This window comes from Lycorma delicatula, chromosome 3, assembly GCF_047948215.1.
Source record: "Lycorma delicatula isolate Av1 chromosome 3, ASM4794821v1, whole genome shotgun sequence".
Lineage (NCBI taxonomy): Eukaryota > Metazoa > Arthropoda > Insecta > Hemiptera > Fulgoridae > Lycorma > Lycorma delicatula.
In genome coordinates, this window is record NC_134457.1 from 78,533,571 (window position 1) to 78,553,425 (window position 19,855).

At 26.4% G+C, this 19,855-nt stretch overlaps 1 protein-coding gene across 6 annotated transcripts in view; it reads right to left on the reverse strand.

The window, feature by feature from the left end:
* Window positions 1–19,855, reverse strand: part of LOC142321720 (glutamine--fructose-6-phosphate aminotransferase [isomerizing] 2-like) — a 138,878-nt gene that overhangs the window by 84,049 nt on the left and 34,974 nt on the right. For 5 of the 6 annotated variants that reach the window (XM_075360028.1, XM_075360025.1, XM_075360026.1 and 2 more), the window contains exon 1: window positions 15,639–15,669. The exons of the other annotated variant lie outside the window; for it this stretch is intronic. In XM_075360028.1, the coding sequence (XP_075216143.1) occupies window positions 15,639–15,654 (16 nt within the window). In that variant the 5' untranslated portion in view covers window positions 15,655–15,669. Of the gene's footprint in view, window positions 1–15,638; window positions 15,670–19,855 lie in introns of those variants that run through there. 6 annotated transcript variants of the gene reach the window in all.

Below are 19,855 nucleotides of genomic sequence, written 5' to 3' on the forward strand. Positions count from 1 at the left end.
AAAAAATAAAAAGAAATAACTGAATACCTTAGCTAGGCAACATAGGCTTGTCTCTATAATTATTTACCTTACTGTTTAGTAACGGTTTTACATCTCACATTACCTTACCGTATCAAGGGCAAATAACAGGAGATTAATTTCTTAGATAGAAGTTGAAAGATAGCAAGCGATTGTAATTATTGTAGTAACAGTACGGAAATATTAAAAAGGAAAAGTTTAGAATGAATTGTTTAAAATGTTTATAACATATAAATACACATATGCACACCCCCATAAACTTACACATACATGCACAGACATGAACGCGCACACATGCCTACACACACACACACATGTGTGTGTAAATGTGTATTATCGGCATACTCGTATATACTAGTAACCAAAGTTTTCTTTTACTTTTTTTGAACAGAAAAATGTTGTATAACTTGTCCAAGCCGAATTGGCACAGATCTGATCATGGTTGCCTATCTAGTGCGGGGATATAATATGCTACTCATGGAAGACAGTATATATACGGTATAATAAATTTTACGGTATATATACAGTAAATATTTTTTATAGTAATTTTTTTATATTAATTTGCATTATAATTTTTTTTTAGTAATTTTTATACTCGTACTAATTTTTATTCCAATCAATAAAAAAAATCACATCATAAATTTTTAAATTATTTTACTCTTATATTTACACAAAACCATAAATAAATTCATAACCGAATAAAACAATACATAAATATTTTGCTAACTTATTTTTAAATTCTTAAAGTAAAAAAAAATTAAATATAATTATTACCTTGAGATGTAGGTATGTCTTGTTTTTCTGTGTTTTTATAATTGTTTTTACTAGCTGGTTTTAATAATTAATTATAGGTATATTTTACCATATATATTTGGTATGATAAGAATAAAATATTAAAAATTCTTAGGCAATCAGTAAAAAACTAAAAAATTGAATAAAAGAAATTTTCTTAATAGGTATGAATACAAACAGACATGATTCATAAAAAAATTTTCAAGACAACATAATATTGCAGCATTTCAATTTTTATGTGAAGAAAAATTGAAATGCATACATCAGTAAAAGATTCTTGTTTACAATTTATGTCATACATTCAAGTATTACATGCTCTATTTATTTTCAACTGGATTTAGCAGATGATAGAGGTAGAAATTTAAACACTCATTCACAAGTATTTTTACGATCAGTTCAGGTCAATGTCAAGATGCATACCATTCTGTTATGCTAATATTCCAATTCTGTCATACTAAGTGAGAAAATTAAATTTTTTTTGTGAATGTAGTTTGTACCAACTGTGAAACTGTAATAATATATCATACTATCATGTTTGAACTACTTAACTTTTAAGAATAAAGATTTGGAACATTTTAGACAGCAAGAAAAAAATGTTTTGAACATTTAATTAAACATTTAATTTTACAATTTTTTATAAAATATGTTTTACAAAAATATAATAAAACTTAAAAATACCCCAAAGATATTTTTCCTATTCTTTAAATCTTGATTTTTGATGTTCATATCAAATTGCAGTTTGACAGCCACCTACAATTTAAGCCCCTAATTTTTTTTGGAGAATTACGATAATTGTCTGCACACCTTTAAAACAAAATTATATGTAATATCAAGTAATTATTAAAAACACCAACTTTCTATTAATTTTTAAAGTATTACCCAGAAAATCCAATAAAATAACCTTTTTCTACATTAATTAAATAACATACCATAAACTGTATGACTAAGAGCACTTCACATTATTTGCTGTCATTTTAGAAATGTTGATAAGAGAATCTTCATAATGATGAAATGTTGAGGTCATACATAACAATCGATCAAAAAATAAAGGATATAAATGTTAGTCTAAAATAATTACTACACAAGTGGATACATAAACGTCACGCACACATACTTGTCTATAAACTACTCAAGGAAAATTTCTAATCATTCAAAATTAAGTTTTTTAAATTAATAATTTTAAAAACTGCTCTCAACTTTTGATGATTTCAAATGAAATAACCATCGAATAATAGCTAAATTTGCTGGAGCAGATAAAAATATTATGAGGAATATCAAGAAAGTACTGGATAAAGTAGTAAGACAGACTTGAATGAAAATAAAAAATTCAGAGAAACTATAATTTCTTTTAAAAAAAAATAAATAAAAAAATTAATTTATCAAAAAAAATTAATATTATTACCATCTGCAAAATAAAGATAAAATAAAAATAAAAATATTGCAGAAGCGGTAGTTATTTTAATCAGATTAACTGAACCAGATCAATTAATTAATAGTTAGAACCTTAAAACGGAATAAAAACAAAACCAAATAAGCAAATTTTGCATGATAATTCAAGTTATTATGGGTAATTGTGATAATAAATATAATTATCATAAAAACCAAACATAATTAAAGTTTTCTTTTTTTGCTCATTTAACAAAATTAGACTAAGAAGAACAGGTTGGTTAACGCGTTCTAAGTTAGACATAGTTAAAAAAGTTAAAGTTAAAAAAAGTTTAAAAATATATTTACTACATATAAGTCAACTAAAGGTGTTCATAAAAACTTGGTAAAAAAAAATTAATAAATAATATTTGTGGGGAAAAGTAAAGACGTTTTAACAAAAAACAAAAATCTTAACTCTAAAATCTTAGGGCCAAATTAGTGTCAATAGAATGTAAACGAATGACAAAAAACAAAGAGTAATTTAAATAATTAAAGCAAAACAGTTGAGATAAAGCAGTACATCAAGATACATAAATACAGCATGCAAATATTTATATAATTTTAACTGACAGTAAAGATTCACACGGATATCATTTGATTTTGTTTAATAGAGTACATATAAATATAACTGGGAGAAATATAAAACATAACATTGAATAGAATTTCAGTTTCCTTTTTCTTATTTAAATGACAGCAAGATATTCATTGTTTGGACGACTTTCTTAGTAAGCATTCTACATACAAAGACAAATGAGATATAACAGAATCAGATTTATATTATTATCGCCATCAGCAATATAATTAATCAAGTCAATCTGACTACACTACTACTCTGATAATAATATAATATTGTTCTATATAAATTGATTCTTCTCATCTGCTATAAGGAAGAAAAAAGAAAATGTATGATTCTCTATGAACTGAATGGAACAGAAAATCTTAATAGTATTAAAGAAGAAATAGTTAAAAAAAAAAACAGCAGACAATAACATGAGATTTATTAAAAGAATAGTACCAAAATATATTTCCATCTACATAAATGTCAATATATCTACCATTTAAATTAATAACTCAAAAATAAACAATTTCTTTTAGACAAAATATTTACAAAATCGGATAAAACTTAACAATTTTATCTATTCTACAAAACATTTGTTCATCATTTGACATCTCGTCTATACTTTGATTTCAAAAGTTCAAAAAAATGGCATTCAAACTTTTAGGTAGAATTGCAAAATAATGAGCAATGTTTGTTCCACCATCAGTATGTATAGTATACACTTTAAGGATATTAAATCATTGTCATTGTTGAATGTATTTTTTGTAAACAAAAAATTATTTTTATTCAATAGCCCTGAATCACATCTATCTTGTAATTATTTAAAAGTCTTCCTTTAATCATGTCGTCACTTTTTATTTCTTCATAAACGTAATATCTTTTGAAGCTGCAATTGAAATCACCTTTGTATGCGCTTCATTTCCCCAAGTTTTAATGTTTGCAGTATTATTTATTAATTCTATTACACTTGCATACTCAAACAAAAAAATAATTCTATCAGGGTGTTCAAAATATAACCAATCCTTGTAAAAAAAAAAATAACATTCTAATGCATTTACGTAACTTTCCTCAGCATTTTATTTAGTTTATATATTAATTTTGTTTCATGACACTCAAGTAGATATGTGGTGTAAGTGAGAACGTGTCAGGTCTGTAACCATGCACACATCTGTTCGAATCTGACTCCATATACTTTTTTTTTAATTCAAATATATTGATTTATTAATAATTATTAACTTCTGACTATAAAAATTGTTGAATTAAAATGAAAAGTACAAAAATTTTATTTCACTAATAACTTCTGATTTTTTTTTTTTATATATATTTGTTTTTTGTACTGTTATTACTGAATTATTACTTATTGTTAACAATTTTTGTACAATCAGATGTTAATAATTATTAATAAATAATTGTATTTAAATTTTAAAAAAAGTTAAAAAGAAATATATACATACATATATATTCATATATGTATGAAGTCGGATTTGAACCGATATTGCCTTCCCCTTATATGATCAAAATATTTCATTAATTAAAACTTTATTTGGCTATAACTCTGGAACCAATGAAAATAAGTACCACTTTTGATATATCGTTGAAAATCTCTCAACGAGGGCTTATTACTGCAGTTAAGAAAAAGTCCAAAATCCAAATGTTTCGTAATTGAAACCCTGCTTTATTTAGAGGTTTGACTGTATACACCTTTTTGGTCCAGTCGATTGCAATCAAAAGGAGAAGTGCACAACTAGATGTTACAAAGTCCTAAATACAAAATTTCAAAATTCTACGGCTAATGGTTTTTGAGTTATGCGAGATAAATAAATACGTACGTACAAACGTCACGCCGAAACTAGTCAAAATGGATTCAGGAATGGTCAAAATGGATATTTCCGTTGAAATTGAAAACCGAAATTTTTCGCGATTACAATACTTCCTTTACTTCTTACAACGAAGTAAAAAGCTAAATATTCATTAAAGAATGTTTAATTGATTAAACAGCATTGCTAAATTTACTGAAGAATGTTCTCTTTTTTATCTAGATATGTTTCAATCTCTATTCATAAATTTTGGCAAAGTTTTTAAATATTGATAAAATTTTTGGGTTCGGCAAATCATTATTCTTTAGATGCCGATACGAAAATACAAACAAACAAGCAGAATAACAAGCAATAGCTTATATAATATAAAATACCTCTGTATAAAATTTATACAAAGTTTAACACCAAATCTGAAGAAAACTAAAAATTTTAATTAACACTATTGTTATTTTTTAATTTGGTCATCATTTTGGGAAAACCCTGAAAGGGTAAAATTCTCATAGAGTCAAATTACAACACCCTAGTGATTCCTGATATTCTGCTGTCTCCTCATCCTTTTGAGACTCCAACTCCCAAAACAGCAGCACCCCATTCATGCAAGTCACCACACTAATTTTAAGATTTTTGGTCAAGGTAATCCAAAATTATTAAACCAAATAAATGCTAAAACAAACACGTATATATGTACGGAGAGAGAATCCAATGACCTTTTCTTGCATTTCTAGACTTTTCATGAAGCTCTGAGTCCAGAAAACAAAAAGGGTCTCATCCTCTTATTGTACTACTACGATATTTTCAAGTAATTTTTTTAACTTAAACTGATAAAATTCTATCGATATCTTTTGCAGTATTTAGTATATATTTGTTACTAGTTGTTAAGAAGCTTATTATGTCAAAGATTAATTGTTTGTCAAAGGAAATTCAATGTTTATTCATTTAGGTTAAGTGCAGTATACATTATTTAACGAGTTAACTTGGTTTAGGCGAAATTTAATTTTTCGTTAGTTTTATGTCGTGGTTAAGTTAGGTAATTAACGATTCCGTATACTCAACTTCGTATGATAACATAATCCCTAACGCCACTAACCTCGTTTAATTAACTTTAAATATTAAATTGGTTGACTGTTAGGCTGAGTTCATAATTGTATACAGTAACCAGTACTTTTCGGAATTTCAAGGCGAAAAAAGCTAAAGACACAGTTTGTAGGGCTTTCCCGTCTATAGTTTATAAAATGCCCAATGGATTACAATTACCAATTTTTGTTCGATGTTCCTGTCGTTTATGATGCACGGCTTACACACCCATAACTTAATTCAATATATCTATAATTTTATTTAGGTATAATATTTTTTCGTTTAATTCAATAATTTGACTAAAGCGCGCGCGCATACAGTATTTAATTCGCGCAGGTGTGGCGGTACAAGCGGCGACGGTTAGCACTAACTAAACTAAGGTAATTCCACAACTTACATAAAATAAATAGTCTACTGTACACCAGTCTACCGTACAACTCGTCTACCCGGTACCAATCTACAGACCGTACACTGGGGTCTACATTAGACTAGGTCCCGATCGAGACAGAGCCCGAGTTACTTCTTTACACTTTAAACATTATTCATTTATTTAATTCTACCGCTCGCTGTGACGTCACAACATAGAGAACGACTGCAGCAGCATTTTTTGAAGTGGGGATGCGATTTTGGAAAAATCTTTTTTGCAGATATTCTTATTTTTTAATTTTTAATAAATATGCCTAAGAAAAATATGACCTCAATTAAGCGAAATCTCGAGATACTGAGGGTGACCTTATTCTACAGCCTCACCCCTTGACCTTTTAGGTTGAAATTTTAATGGCTTATATGTCCCATATATAGAATTAATCTGACCAAGTTTGGTCAAAATCGGTCTAGTAGTTCTGGAGATATAAGGTGATTAACAGGCCAACACCGAACACACGTTCATTAACATCCGGAAAATTTCAATCTGGTTTTTTGGGTCAAAACGTCAAGATCCGGTGAAAACCGCATATGCCCAAATTGGACCGATTACAATACTTTCCCTTCTACAGCTGTAGCTCTGCTATAGTGCTATCTAAACGGAAAAGTAAAAATTAAAAATTAATTTTTAATCAGGGTAAAATAAAAATAATTAACTTTATTGTATTTTGCTTAGAACTCACTTATATTATTAAAGTTGTATATAATTTGTACATTTAACGTTAATGAGACGAAGTTAGCGAGCGAAGCGAGAGAGTAGGTTGTGTTTGGTTGGGTTATGTTGATGTATGTACGATTCGTCAGTACACAAAATCAACGTAATCTAACCAAACATAACACACACTCGCTAATCTAGTCTAATTACCATTAAAAATAAAAATATATACAATTATTTGCATACAAAATTTTGGCTGTGAAATTTGGAAAATGTACCCAATAACCAATTATTTTGTCCAAAAATAATGTATTTTACACTTCTACAGTACTGAATTTTGAAATTTTTTGTGGCAGTACTGTGTAACTTACGAGGTACATACTAGGACAGTGAAAAGTGTTTCAGTCGAATTTCAATTGTAATGAATAACTTAGGTCCCAAATAAGGTATATTTCATAATTTTATCAAAATCGGAGTTGAATCAATGATAAAGTACGATAATGAGTAAGACTCCAAAAAAAAAAAAATTCTCTTTGTTATGGTAGATAGTATACCATAGCTTTCAGGAAAGTAAAATAATTAAAAATGATATTAACCCTTAGCAGTTAGAAATGTGTTTTATAAACCAGTTAAAACATCCATGCCATTAACAGACAGTAAAGAACACAACACTACGAAATACCTAACACACAAACAGATATACATCACTGTGTTTTAAAATACAATTTCACATAAAATAAATAAGGACAAAAACAAACATAATGAAAATATATATAAACAAAAAATCCTAAAAAAGGGCAACAAACTGAAAGAATGCTAAACACAATGTAGCTTTCAAGACTAAAAACAAAACAAAATATTTTAAAATCTTTATGTTCATCATGCTCACAATAGGAAAAAATAATGCCAGTGGATTTCTTTTCTGAATCATCAGTCACTGAATACAATTCTCTATTACTTTATGTTTTGTGATAATATTTTAAACTCTCCATATTTACTAAATCATGCGCTGTCTATTTTACACATTCTATTCTTTATCTACAGTATTATCAGTCTGTCTTTATGATTTTTACCTCCTACAACTCCTATACTGCAAAATTAAAAAAGTTCTAGCTATACCAACAACCTAGTTTGCCCCTGTTCTGTAGAATAGATAAAATAAATAAATCTGACTCCACAAAGTTGTACATAGAACAAATGGTATGAAGTTAAAATAAAGATACAATGAAAATATACAAGAACTCTGCAGTAAGATCACGTAGAAACATAACATAAATTCATTAATAATAATAACAATGTAGAGAAAAAAAAAGTCCACAACTAAACACATTTGAACATTATTAATGTTCAAACATAAAAAAACATAACAGTGAAAATATACATGAATAGACATAGTTTAAAATTTAATATGCTTTTTAATCACATCCTGCATTTAAACATACATCTTCCTGACTTAAAAGAATTTCCAGCAGTAATTTCACCATAAAACACTAATATTAGTGTCAGTGAAGATGAACTGATTACTAGAATAAAAATCGTTTGATGCAAGAGAAAAAACTCATTAGGTTGAGATTTTGATCAATTATCATTAGAAAATTATTTTTTTTGTATAATGGTTAGATTAATTTTCAAATAATTCATTTTAACTGAATAGAAAAAAAGACGAGTTTAAAGAGTTAGAAGCAATATTAATGCAAACCTTTATTGAAATAAAGGATGCAATATTAATTAACATTGTGCTCTACAAATGAAAACTGACTTATTCTTATCAACAATTTCATTAAAATTCAGTAATACCTGATCTACATTCTTCCAGCTGCATTTTCAAAGACTCTAAATTCTGCTATACCATTTTTTTTTTCATTTTTTTTATAGTTACAGTGCAAAATGTATAAATATAATACATTACTTCATATGAATATTTAAGAGAAATATTTTTCACAATAATGACATAAAAGATATAAAAAATATCTGTGTAATAGACATGCATTCTGATACAATGAAATTAAATTGAATTAAATAATTATATTTTCTAAGTAAAAGTGTCAAATATTAAAGATAAAATAAATTGCAAAATATACTGAATCTTTATTATAAATGAGCTAAACAAAACAGTACAGATATGAAAACATAGTTGCAAATAATATTATATAATGTTAAATAACAATCAATTGAAAAGTGAAAGTTTTTCAAATGTTATGTTATAAAACGTGATTTTACACAGCTATTTGTTATACTAGTGAAGATTGCGATTCACTTTACTTCATACTTAAAAATCCTGTATAGTATTTTAACAAAATAATGAAAATATTCTATTTTTACAATATTATAAAACATTTTTGAATTTCAATTTTCAAATCAATTAAAAAAAAACTAATAGATAATGAACAATACTTCTGACTTTCAAAAATATACACACATCACACATTATACAGGCATTAAAACATCACATAAAAAATAAAAAGTATGTAAAAAAATGTTTAAAACACCACTCTTAAATTAAACGCACTAAAAAGTAAAAAATAATTTTAAGATAGTATCTCAGAATGAATTTGACAACAAGCTTTGATGATGAGATGTAAGATTATGTGAAATTCATTGCTTCAAATTAAAAATTCGATGTTTTTGCCAATTTTTTTCATATGCATGATGAATGGCCTGATGAATGGGGTGCAAAGATCTGTACTTTGACACGAGCACCCTACTCTTTGTCCATTCATCACGAATATAAAAAAACTGGCAAAAACATCAAATTTTTAATTTGAAATTATGACTTTAACATAATCTTACATATCACCATCAGAGCTTCTTGTCAAATCCATTTTGGGATACCGTCCTAAAATTACTTTTTACCTTTTAGTGCATTTACTTTAAGTGGTGTTTTAAAGATTTTTTGTTTACATATTTTTCATTTTTTACTTTTTAGTGCATTTAATTTTTAAAAAGTTTTTACATATTTTTTATTTTCTACTTTTTAGTCTTCATAGATATATACTTTACAGCTGCGCCACCGTACAGGATCTTTTGAAGTTTTCATGCCTTCAATTTCTAATACTGCAGACAAGAGTATAGGAAGCTTTAAAAGTTCATATACCTGAAAAGATTATTGTATATACTCATAAACACTTCACTGGAGCAAAATGAAGAAATTGTGTTTTTTTTCATTTGATTCTTGTCAACCATTGTAATTTACAATGGCTTAGATTACAACCATGTAATCTACATGCAAACAAAAATTAAAATTAACAAAATATAAAATGAACAGAATTATTTTAAATCTATAGTTTTTTCAACTACCACATCTTAAAAATGTTTCTATCTGGCTTTAAAAACAATAAAAATTAAAAAAAACCCATTTCAAGTAACATTTTGAAGCATTTTACAGTGACTGAACAACATCAATTTTATGACTACATTAAAAAATATCAGTTCATTATCTATTTTAATTATTTTTTACAGTCGTCAACACTGGTATTTATCACGTTAACATTGTAAAAATCTATCTGAAAGTTTAAATTAAATAATCATGTCATAACTTCTATCACATTTAATGATGCAAATAAAAAATAAGCAAATGAAGCATAAAATTGAGATAACAAAAATAAATAATCATATGAACTACTATGTAATAGTTGACAAAAAAAAAAAATTTATTACAAATGAAAATCTGTACATAATATTTTCTGCTTTACTATTTTATAAAACAAAATAATATGGAACAGTAAGATCAAGCAACAAATAAACTTGCTGTATAAGTAAAAACAAATATTTTATGCATACTGTACAGTTCCTGGTACTTTAAAAGGAAAATGCAAAATCGTTTAACATCAGAAATAAAAATAGTCAAACATAAAGACAAGAAGAGACTGTGTAAAGCAGTCACAAAAAGAGATAATTTTCGATCTAGCAAAACAACAGATTTATTTTTTAGTTTATTTGTAGCACTGAACAACAGGCTAGTTTGACAACTGATCTAATTCAGACTCATAACACATAATCTTATTAAAACAATTCTATAAATAAAATTAATGATGATTTACATTTTTAACATTCTTGAAATAACACCTAGTTTAAATACTAAAATGTAAAAAATAACCTTTATTTGGAGAATCTTAAATATACCAAATATTATTATCTCAAATCATTTATATAATAAACATAAATTACAAAAAAAAAAAGAATTGATGAATTGATAAATTGATACAGGATATTTGTTTTACATAAATTGTTTTATTACATTTATGAATTATAAAAACTGAAGATTTTATCATTCCTGAAACTGTAAAACACTTCTACGGGCACTCAACAGAAAATTGTCTGTCTGCTAGTTATGAAGTTAGTTGAGGAATGTAGCTTACTTTTTAATAAAACCTTCTAAGTTACAGGGTAATTTAGCCTTACTCTTCATTTAAACCATGATATACAATTTTTTTTTTATCTTTGGCTACTATGGAGCATTTTCCCCTCATGATCATTTATTTTCACAATATTCAGGTTAGCATTATCAAAAAAAGTATGAACCATAAACCACACATAAACCTTTAATAAATTTCCAGAAATGTTTAAGTAAAAGAATGTGAACTTGTTACATGTGAAGCACATGTAACAAGTTTGTTATTTATTGTATATTGAAAATGGAAACTCCTAATGGATTGTAAAGGGATTGCACAAATACCAAAAAAATAACCAAGAAGAGTATACTCTCCAGTTTCTTGCTTGGATGTCATTTTAATGAAAAAAACATTCTCTCATGTCCAACTCTCTTTTCTATTTTTTTTTTAAATTTAACAAAATGTATCCTCCTAACTTAAAAAACACCTACACACTACATATCAGAGTGTAGGTTTAAAACCATCCCAGACATAAAATACAAGGTGTCCTTTAAAGATGAGGCCAACCTCTAGGAAGTGTGATTCTACTTAACATACTGAAGAAAAAAATGTCCCATGAACACAGGTCCGAAAACACATATATTTCTGTCTGTCCGCCATTTTCTGGTTTTTAAGAAAAAAATTATTTTTCAACAATGGTCGGAGACAATGCAATAAATTTTGTACTTTATTTTAAACTAACATTTTTAAACAAGAAAAAAATAATGATACTCTTCATTGACAAATTTCAAAATAATGGTTTTTTCAATTTTTTAACCTTAAATATCTTAGGAATTAGATTTATTAAATTGTGTTTTATTACAAAAATTATGAAGAATTGTTTTGTGAACAAAAAAACATCACCTTAGTCATAAAGATCCTCAACAAATAACAGAGTTATTGCAAAAAGTAGGCCTAAACTGATAGGGCGGCCATCTTGTTTTTTCATTATCGTGGTTTCTGATTAAAATTACAAATTAATATTGTCTAATTATAAATTAGAGAAAGTGAAAAGTGGAGAAGTAATGAAAAGAGTGAACAAGAGTAGAAGATTGATCGTATTAATATTTGATAGTTAAATCAACCATCTGAGATAAACCATCATAAGAAAGTATTAAATAGTGCTAGAAGGATCAGACGGTGCAAAGAAGATAGAGCAGAGCAACAATGATGGGCAATCTAAAAGGAAATAAAAGTAATCAGCCACTCAAAGTTTATCTTGAAATAATAATATGATGGAGGAGACACACACCAGTCATATAATTGATACATACCAATGATATGATAAATCTCTTGAGTATGTTATTACTCATTCAATAACAAAAAGATGGTTGCCATCTTTTGTCATTCCAAATTGACAATTTTGAAGGCTTTTTATATATATAATTCCAAATTGATAATTTTGATGGCATATATTTATATATATTTTTTTTTTCCACATGAAAATACACAAGAATTACACAGTAGCAGTTAGAAAATATTATTTCAATCTCCTAAACGAATATAATTATGTTTTATTTATTTATTCCACTTTTTTTTCAGTAATCCAAGAAATAAAACAGTCTAATTAAAATATTGATTTTTTATGTACCTATACAAACAATACAAATAAAAATAATGTCTATTTAATCAAAATTACACATACAGAATCCTAGGTAAGATGGAAAACACCTTAAAATCCAATAGTTCAATAGCAACTCAAACATATTAAAGGATATAATAGCATCCTGAAAATTGAGAGTGTGATGTAAAGATAAAATACCAACCGCTAAAATTATATTTAATAAATTGGTACCAATAAATCACAGAAGTTAACAAATATCAGATGCAGTTACACTGTATGGTATTGCCATTTCTAGTGACTAATGACAATAGCATATTAATTACACAAACAGATACTGCTGCGGTCTATAGCAGTATATACTTGGCTGCAGTCAGCGCTACAGTCATAGCATGCAGTCAATCATAGCTGTACACTACTGCTTTATACATTAAATGTAATACCTACAGAATTAAATACCTAAAAGGGAAATCCGGAGTTGAGGTTAAAATCACTTTCAGCAATGGATAATGAATATTCCACAGCTTGCCAAATCAATGAAAAAAATCAGTGTTTAATATTTACTTTCTACTAAATAAAAAAATTATATTTTGCATTTGTTACACATTATTAAAAATTAACTATATAAAAATTTAAATATTATTTTAGTATACGAAAAACTACAGAATTTATTTTAAAATATACATAATAAAGATAAATAAAATAAGTAATAGAACTAATAATTTTAAAAATACATATTATTTAATTTAAATAAAAATTTAAGCAGCACATCAGTAAATCTAGCATTATAATATGTTTTTCATGACAATTAAAATATTTAATTTATAACTTAACACGATGTATTATAATTTAATCGATAACCTATTTATTATTCTGACCCATAATCTATTTGTTAAAAATTAAAAATTTGTTGAAAATAAAACAATACAATATAACTGAAAATAAAACTGATACAATATATAATTTTGATGCTATGTGGCACAAGCCCAAATGAAAGTAAGACTTATCATAGTTTTTATGTTTTCTTCTTATAGTCCATCATTTTTTGTACTACCTTTAATAATTTTTTCTTCTTTTCAGAAGGGGAAGTAAAATAGCTCAGTTGGCGAATTTATCTCAATAAAAGGAATTACTGGTTTTTATTTCTTTTAGATTATTATTTCAGAATTAAATACCTAAAAAAATACCTACAGAATAAACTTACAGTGATAGTAAACAGAAATAAAATAAAATATTTTTATAAACATATTCTTATCAAGTTAATGAATAAAAAATTACTGTTTAGCAAAAAATTATTTAAATTACATTCTGCATATCACATTCTAAAATTATTTATTTTAGATGATAGTTTTACTTCATGTTCATCATTATCATATGATTTAAAATCAACAACTTTAAATAATTAAGGAGTTTTGAAGTTCAGCCAAATTCAACTAACATTGTACCACTTTCAAGCTAACCATAGACATTATTAATAGCAAAATAGGAAGGTGAGATGTAAAAAATGGCTTTGTTTTATCATTACAGTTAATGTTACCCACCATAATTATTATAAAAACTGGCATTAAAAAATATACATTAGAATGGGTAAAATTTTTCTATATCCAGCATTTTGTTGAAATAAAATCTTAATATTTAGTAAGTATATTTTGGTAAACACAAAAAATAGGTTTTTTTTATCAAGAAAGTAAAACAATGACAAGAGATGATACCAAAATTTCCCACATATCTTACAAATTTACACAATAGAAGTTAAAATTTATCATCAACTTCTAACTCAAAACTTCTTTAAAAACCTATTTTATATTCTTTAGATTTTTTCAAAAATTTTGGTGTCTATTTTATAATGTATTTTAAATGATAAATTTACATATACACTTGTGTAAAATTATCTATGAAAACATATATTATTAATTAATTATGTTTATGAATTTACAATTAAAATTCTTGTAATTAAATAATCAGCTTTAGGTAATTAGTCAACAAACATAAAATAATTACTATATTTTTAATCAGTTTTAACAGTTAATAAAAAAAAAAAATATTTTATTTAATTAGTTTTTTCTAATTAACTTCCTGAAACCAAAATCTTCATTTGTAAAGTAGGACAGGAAAGAAGTAACAAAATCTTGTAAAGAGAAAAACCAGATAGGTAAACCCTCTATTAAGATACCTACTTTTGGTTAATTTATGTAGAACATGTAGAAAATAAAAACTGTAGAGAAGCACAAAAATAGTTATGTATAAAACAGATGATTGAGGATTGAGATATAATAAATATATTGAAAGTTTAATACAAAATAGAAAGAAATGTGGGAAAGAATATCATCAAACCAATCAGCTATATGAATCAAAATAAAATGAATTAAACCAGCGATATTTATTAACTAAATATAGATCAGTAGATTTAGAGTCCTAGAAAACTCTAATAATGTGTATTAAGCCTAAATTTATAACTAACTACATAACCAATTCCTGTCTCCCTAAGAAACACCCACAAGCTAAACTATAATGGTAGACGCATTACCCTATGCAAGAAATAAGTAACAAAATTAATATATTTTTAAGCTAACAACTAGACATCTGAAAAAATACCCAAGAATATATTATGAGCAAAGCAATGTGATAAAAATAAAGGTATGCAATGAACATATAACTTCTGTAACAAAGAAGACTTCTGCTGCAAATCCATACGTAATGAATTTACAGCCATGATAACTGTACCAAAGAAATTAAAGATAGCTATCAAACAGCCAGTATGAACATTGGACATAATTCTCATCAGCCATTTGACTATGATACTAATCTCCATTACTTTTTGTTCTACACCAATCATTTATCCCAACATAATTACTACATCATCAGTTTTCTGTTTCATAAATTAAAATTTTTATTCCATTACAGTTTTAACTGACTAGGTATCCTTTTACTGTTAACTCACCCCTTGTCTTAATCATACACTTGTTTACCTGTAGATATAAATAAAAATCTATAAAACAATATACAAACACCAACCTAGATCCCCTACAGATAAAAATAAAAAAATTCTAAAACAATATACTAACAACTGAACTGCAATGATATACAATATAAATTAGATTCACTTTCCTACATGACTCAGAAATATTATCATTAGAGATTAGAAGAAAATTTATTACAAAAGAGGAAATTTAAAATTAATTAAAAATGTGCTGTTCTTATAAATTCTCCATTCATCTGAACAGGAAAATGCACTATTTATATTCAGTTGCATTTCTGTAATCATCATTTATGTAAAACTTGATAAATCAACTAGAGCAGTAGTTTTCAACCTATTATTTGTGATATTATCCTAGATGTCACCATCTTTAATAAGACATATTTTTATGTACCAATTTGGAATCAAAATTAAAGTATTCCCCTTACTTACTGAAATCTTCTGACAGTGACATTTTATATTATTATTATTAAATTATACATAAATGGCCATTAACAATTGAAATTAATTAATAATAATTAATTTATACTGATTACTATAAAAATAATTCTCAATGATGGACTTAAATTTTAATCATTTTTAAACATTTATTTTCATGGTGTATTTTTATACTATTAGATATGTTGATTACATTTTGGAATACAATACACGGGTTCAATGTATCGACAGTGTAAAATGCAATCATAATAAATCTAATTTTTTCAATAAACAAGCTGCCACAAAAAATAACAGAGACAGGTCTTGAGTATTTAAAATAAATTAGTTAATATTCATGAGAAAAGCACAATAAAAAAGAACTTTTATCATTATCAACTATTTCCTTACCGATTTGAAAAAATAAAGCAATGAAACATTTATTAATTTACTTTATTACTACCTTGTATTACCCAGCATAGCTTATTTGCTGCACAATGCACAGGTCACATCATAATTTTCCCACACCTGGTAAAATTGCTATTGTTAGTGTCTGAACACAACAAATGTAATGTCCATACTGATTAGAATAGAAATATAATAACAACTCAGACAGTATACTGTAATCTACAAAAAAAAAAGTGAATAGCCAGTTCCTTGTCTTAAGAGCAGCAATTCACAATAACAACTTTATAGTTTATATTAAAATAATTTCCTTCGCAATGATATTTTAAAGCACCTTTTTCCCAAACACCATTTCATCCCTGATGTAATTTAATTACTAAACATTTAACAGAAAAACAAAATGAACGTAGATTTCCAAACTGAAAATGCTCTTGAAAAATAGCTGATAAAAATAACTATTGATCCAAAACAATCAAACTGAGAAAAAATAGCGAGTAAAGATTAATTATTAGCCAGTAATTACGGCATAATTTTAGAATTTTTTATATGTTTACTTTAAAGATAAATTGGATTAAAAATATATCAGTAAAGGGTAATTTTTTTCAGTTAGTTATCAAATATAAAGTAATTACATGAAAATACACGGGTTAATTAGAAAGATTAACAGGGAATAAAACTGGAATATAACCACTCTTAATTCTTTACTGTTAATCTAAAGCAAGTTATACGTTTAGTCAATAAAAATGCTGTAATAAGCCTGAGGGGGCAGATTAGAAGAGCAAATATATCTAAAAGTAATTATCATCCAAAAAATCAAAAAAGCTGGTACAGTATAGCATAACTCTCCCAACTACACTGGTCAATTCATTCAATAGATTGCTTTTTTATTGATTATGATAATTACCAAAATAAAATTTAAGGATCAAAATTTTGAATAAAATAATGTATGATTTTAGGAGCCTTCCTTACTCTGTGAGGAAAATTTAGGGAAAATTTATTTATAAAAATGTATACACTAACAAAAAAAATTACTTTAAAAGAGAACAGTTTGAAAATACTTAAAAAGTAAAGTATAACTTTTATGAAAATAATAATATAGGTGCCAAAACTATTTAATTTTAATAGCCCTTTAAGTGATGAGGAGAATACAAAAAAGAATTTTGTTTTACAATAAAACTTAGGAGTTCAAACCAAAAAACGAAAAGCTGTATATATTTTCTAGAGGTGGCGAATAAATTTTATGAAAACCTTTTCTAAAGATATTCATATATAGCTTAACAAATTTGCTTAAGTGAAATTCTCTAAATGTAATATTCCCTTAAAAGGCTAAAATAAGAAAATGAAAATTTTCAAAAAACTTTCTGTGCATTTAGGTCCAGGGTCGATAATATAAAAAAAATTAGACATTTCTTGACAGCTTTATATATGAAGTATAAAACTTACAAAAAATGTTTGAAAATTTTCAAACCGAAGGGAAATTCAGCAGCAAAAGAACAAAAAAATAAACATATATTTCAATTTTAAGAAAAGGTAAGGGATTAATTTTAAAAAATTTGAATTATTTATATTAGCATTGTAGATAACAAATTCGCTTTAATAAAGTTTTCTATAAAATGCCTCTGAAGAAAATTGGAATTTTTCTGAGACACTACAACTAGTTTTTTCTCGTGATATCCCCAACCCTTACATAATTAAAAAAAAAAAAAAATTGTATTATCAAAGCCTCATATATAGAAATATTTGAGCCAAATTTGAATAAAATCGGTTCGTTCAATGCTGATAAATACGGCGAAAAGAAGTGCGACATACTTAAGTACGTTGATATATACTTATGTTTCTTTTTTTTTTGTTTAGATGAACCAGTTGGACTCTAAAATGTAAAGATTTGATATGATCCACCATACTTTTACCTTTAATATGGCTTATTCTAGTTATAATCTCCAGGAAAGTGAAAACGACGATTAATAAGATTACCAATATAGGCTAGACTTCGATGAAGTTATATGCATAAATAACTAAAGTGTACATCGTAACCAAATAAATATGAATTAAATTAAAACATCGAAGAAAATAATGCAATTTATTTTCCTAAAAAACGCTTTTTAATAGTACTTATTATTTAAAATTATAATTATAACTACAAATATTTAATAAGCTGTTGTTTTTTTTAACTTTAGGCAAAATTAAAATCCCTTTAAAAAGTTTAGTAGCATTCATATAATATAATATATGTATATATAAACCTGAAAACAGGTAGTGTTACAATAATTTAACTGCGTCTTAATACCCCCAAAGAAAGAGGTCAGTCATAACATATATATCGCTCTGGAACTGGCCCCCGACTCGAACCGAAATATTACAAAACAACTTTCTCTTTCTATGTAATGTATGGTAGGTGTGGCGGTGGCGAGACAAACAACCGATTGGATATATTACATTAACTATACTATAAATACAAAAATACTTCTCTCTCTTTGGGTGTGTGTGTGTGTGTGTGTGTGTGTGTGTGTGTGTGTGTGTTAAAAACGTAATAAAGTCACGGAGCTTTTGGTTCATAGGTACACACAAATAGGCTGAAAGATCAGGTCTATCAGGTTTTATTAGTCACGTCGTTTTTGAGAGAGCAACTTCATTAAGTAACCTATTACAGACTAATATTTAAAAACAAAGTACAGCTGACTGTTATATGTCCTCCCTTGATCGATTCAAGGTCGAAAAGAAAGAATTATTATTACTGTATTATAATTATTTCCTTATAAAAATAAATAGTTGTTTTTAAGAAAGTTTAATTTTAACGATTTGTCAATAATCTTTTACAGGATTAATTCTATAATAATTCTCTTTCAAAGAAATTAATAAATATGAAAAATGTCAACATAAAAAACCAAAAATTTGTGCAAAATTAATTTTTTGGGGAGGGAGAAGAAGTTATAAAAAGTGTATCATTTACAACGATTTCTAGAATTTGACTCCCAATATTTACATTCTATTAAGGGAGAAGAAGTTAACTGTATATTAACAGGAGTCTTTTCAAAGACCAGATAAAATTAATCTTTACAAACATTTCCGGAACGACATAGTTAACGATAGATAACAAACAAGATAATGTATCCTATCAACTCTAATATAACCTACATATAAATTACACTTTCCATTATTAAACATAAAATAAAAAAAGGAAAAACCAAAATCAACTAACAAAAAACCAACCGTATTTAATATCAACTATCTTCTGATTAGCAATTATCTAATAAATTATTTAACATCGACCCAAAAATAATAAACATTAACTATGATATTGATGGAAATACATGAATTTAGAGTTAGCTTAGGGTAGATTAAATATTTCAAATGCCGGGCTC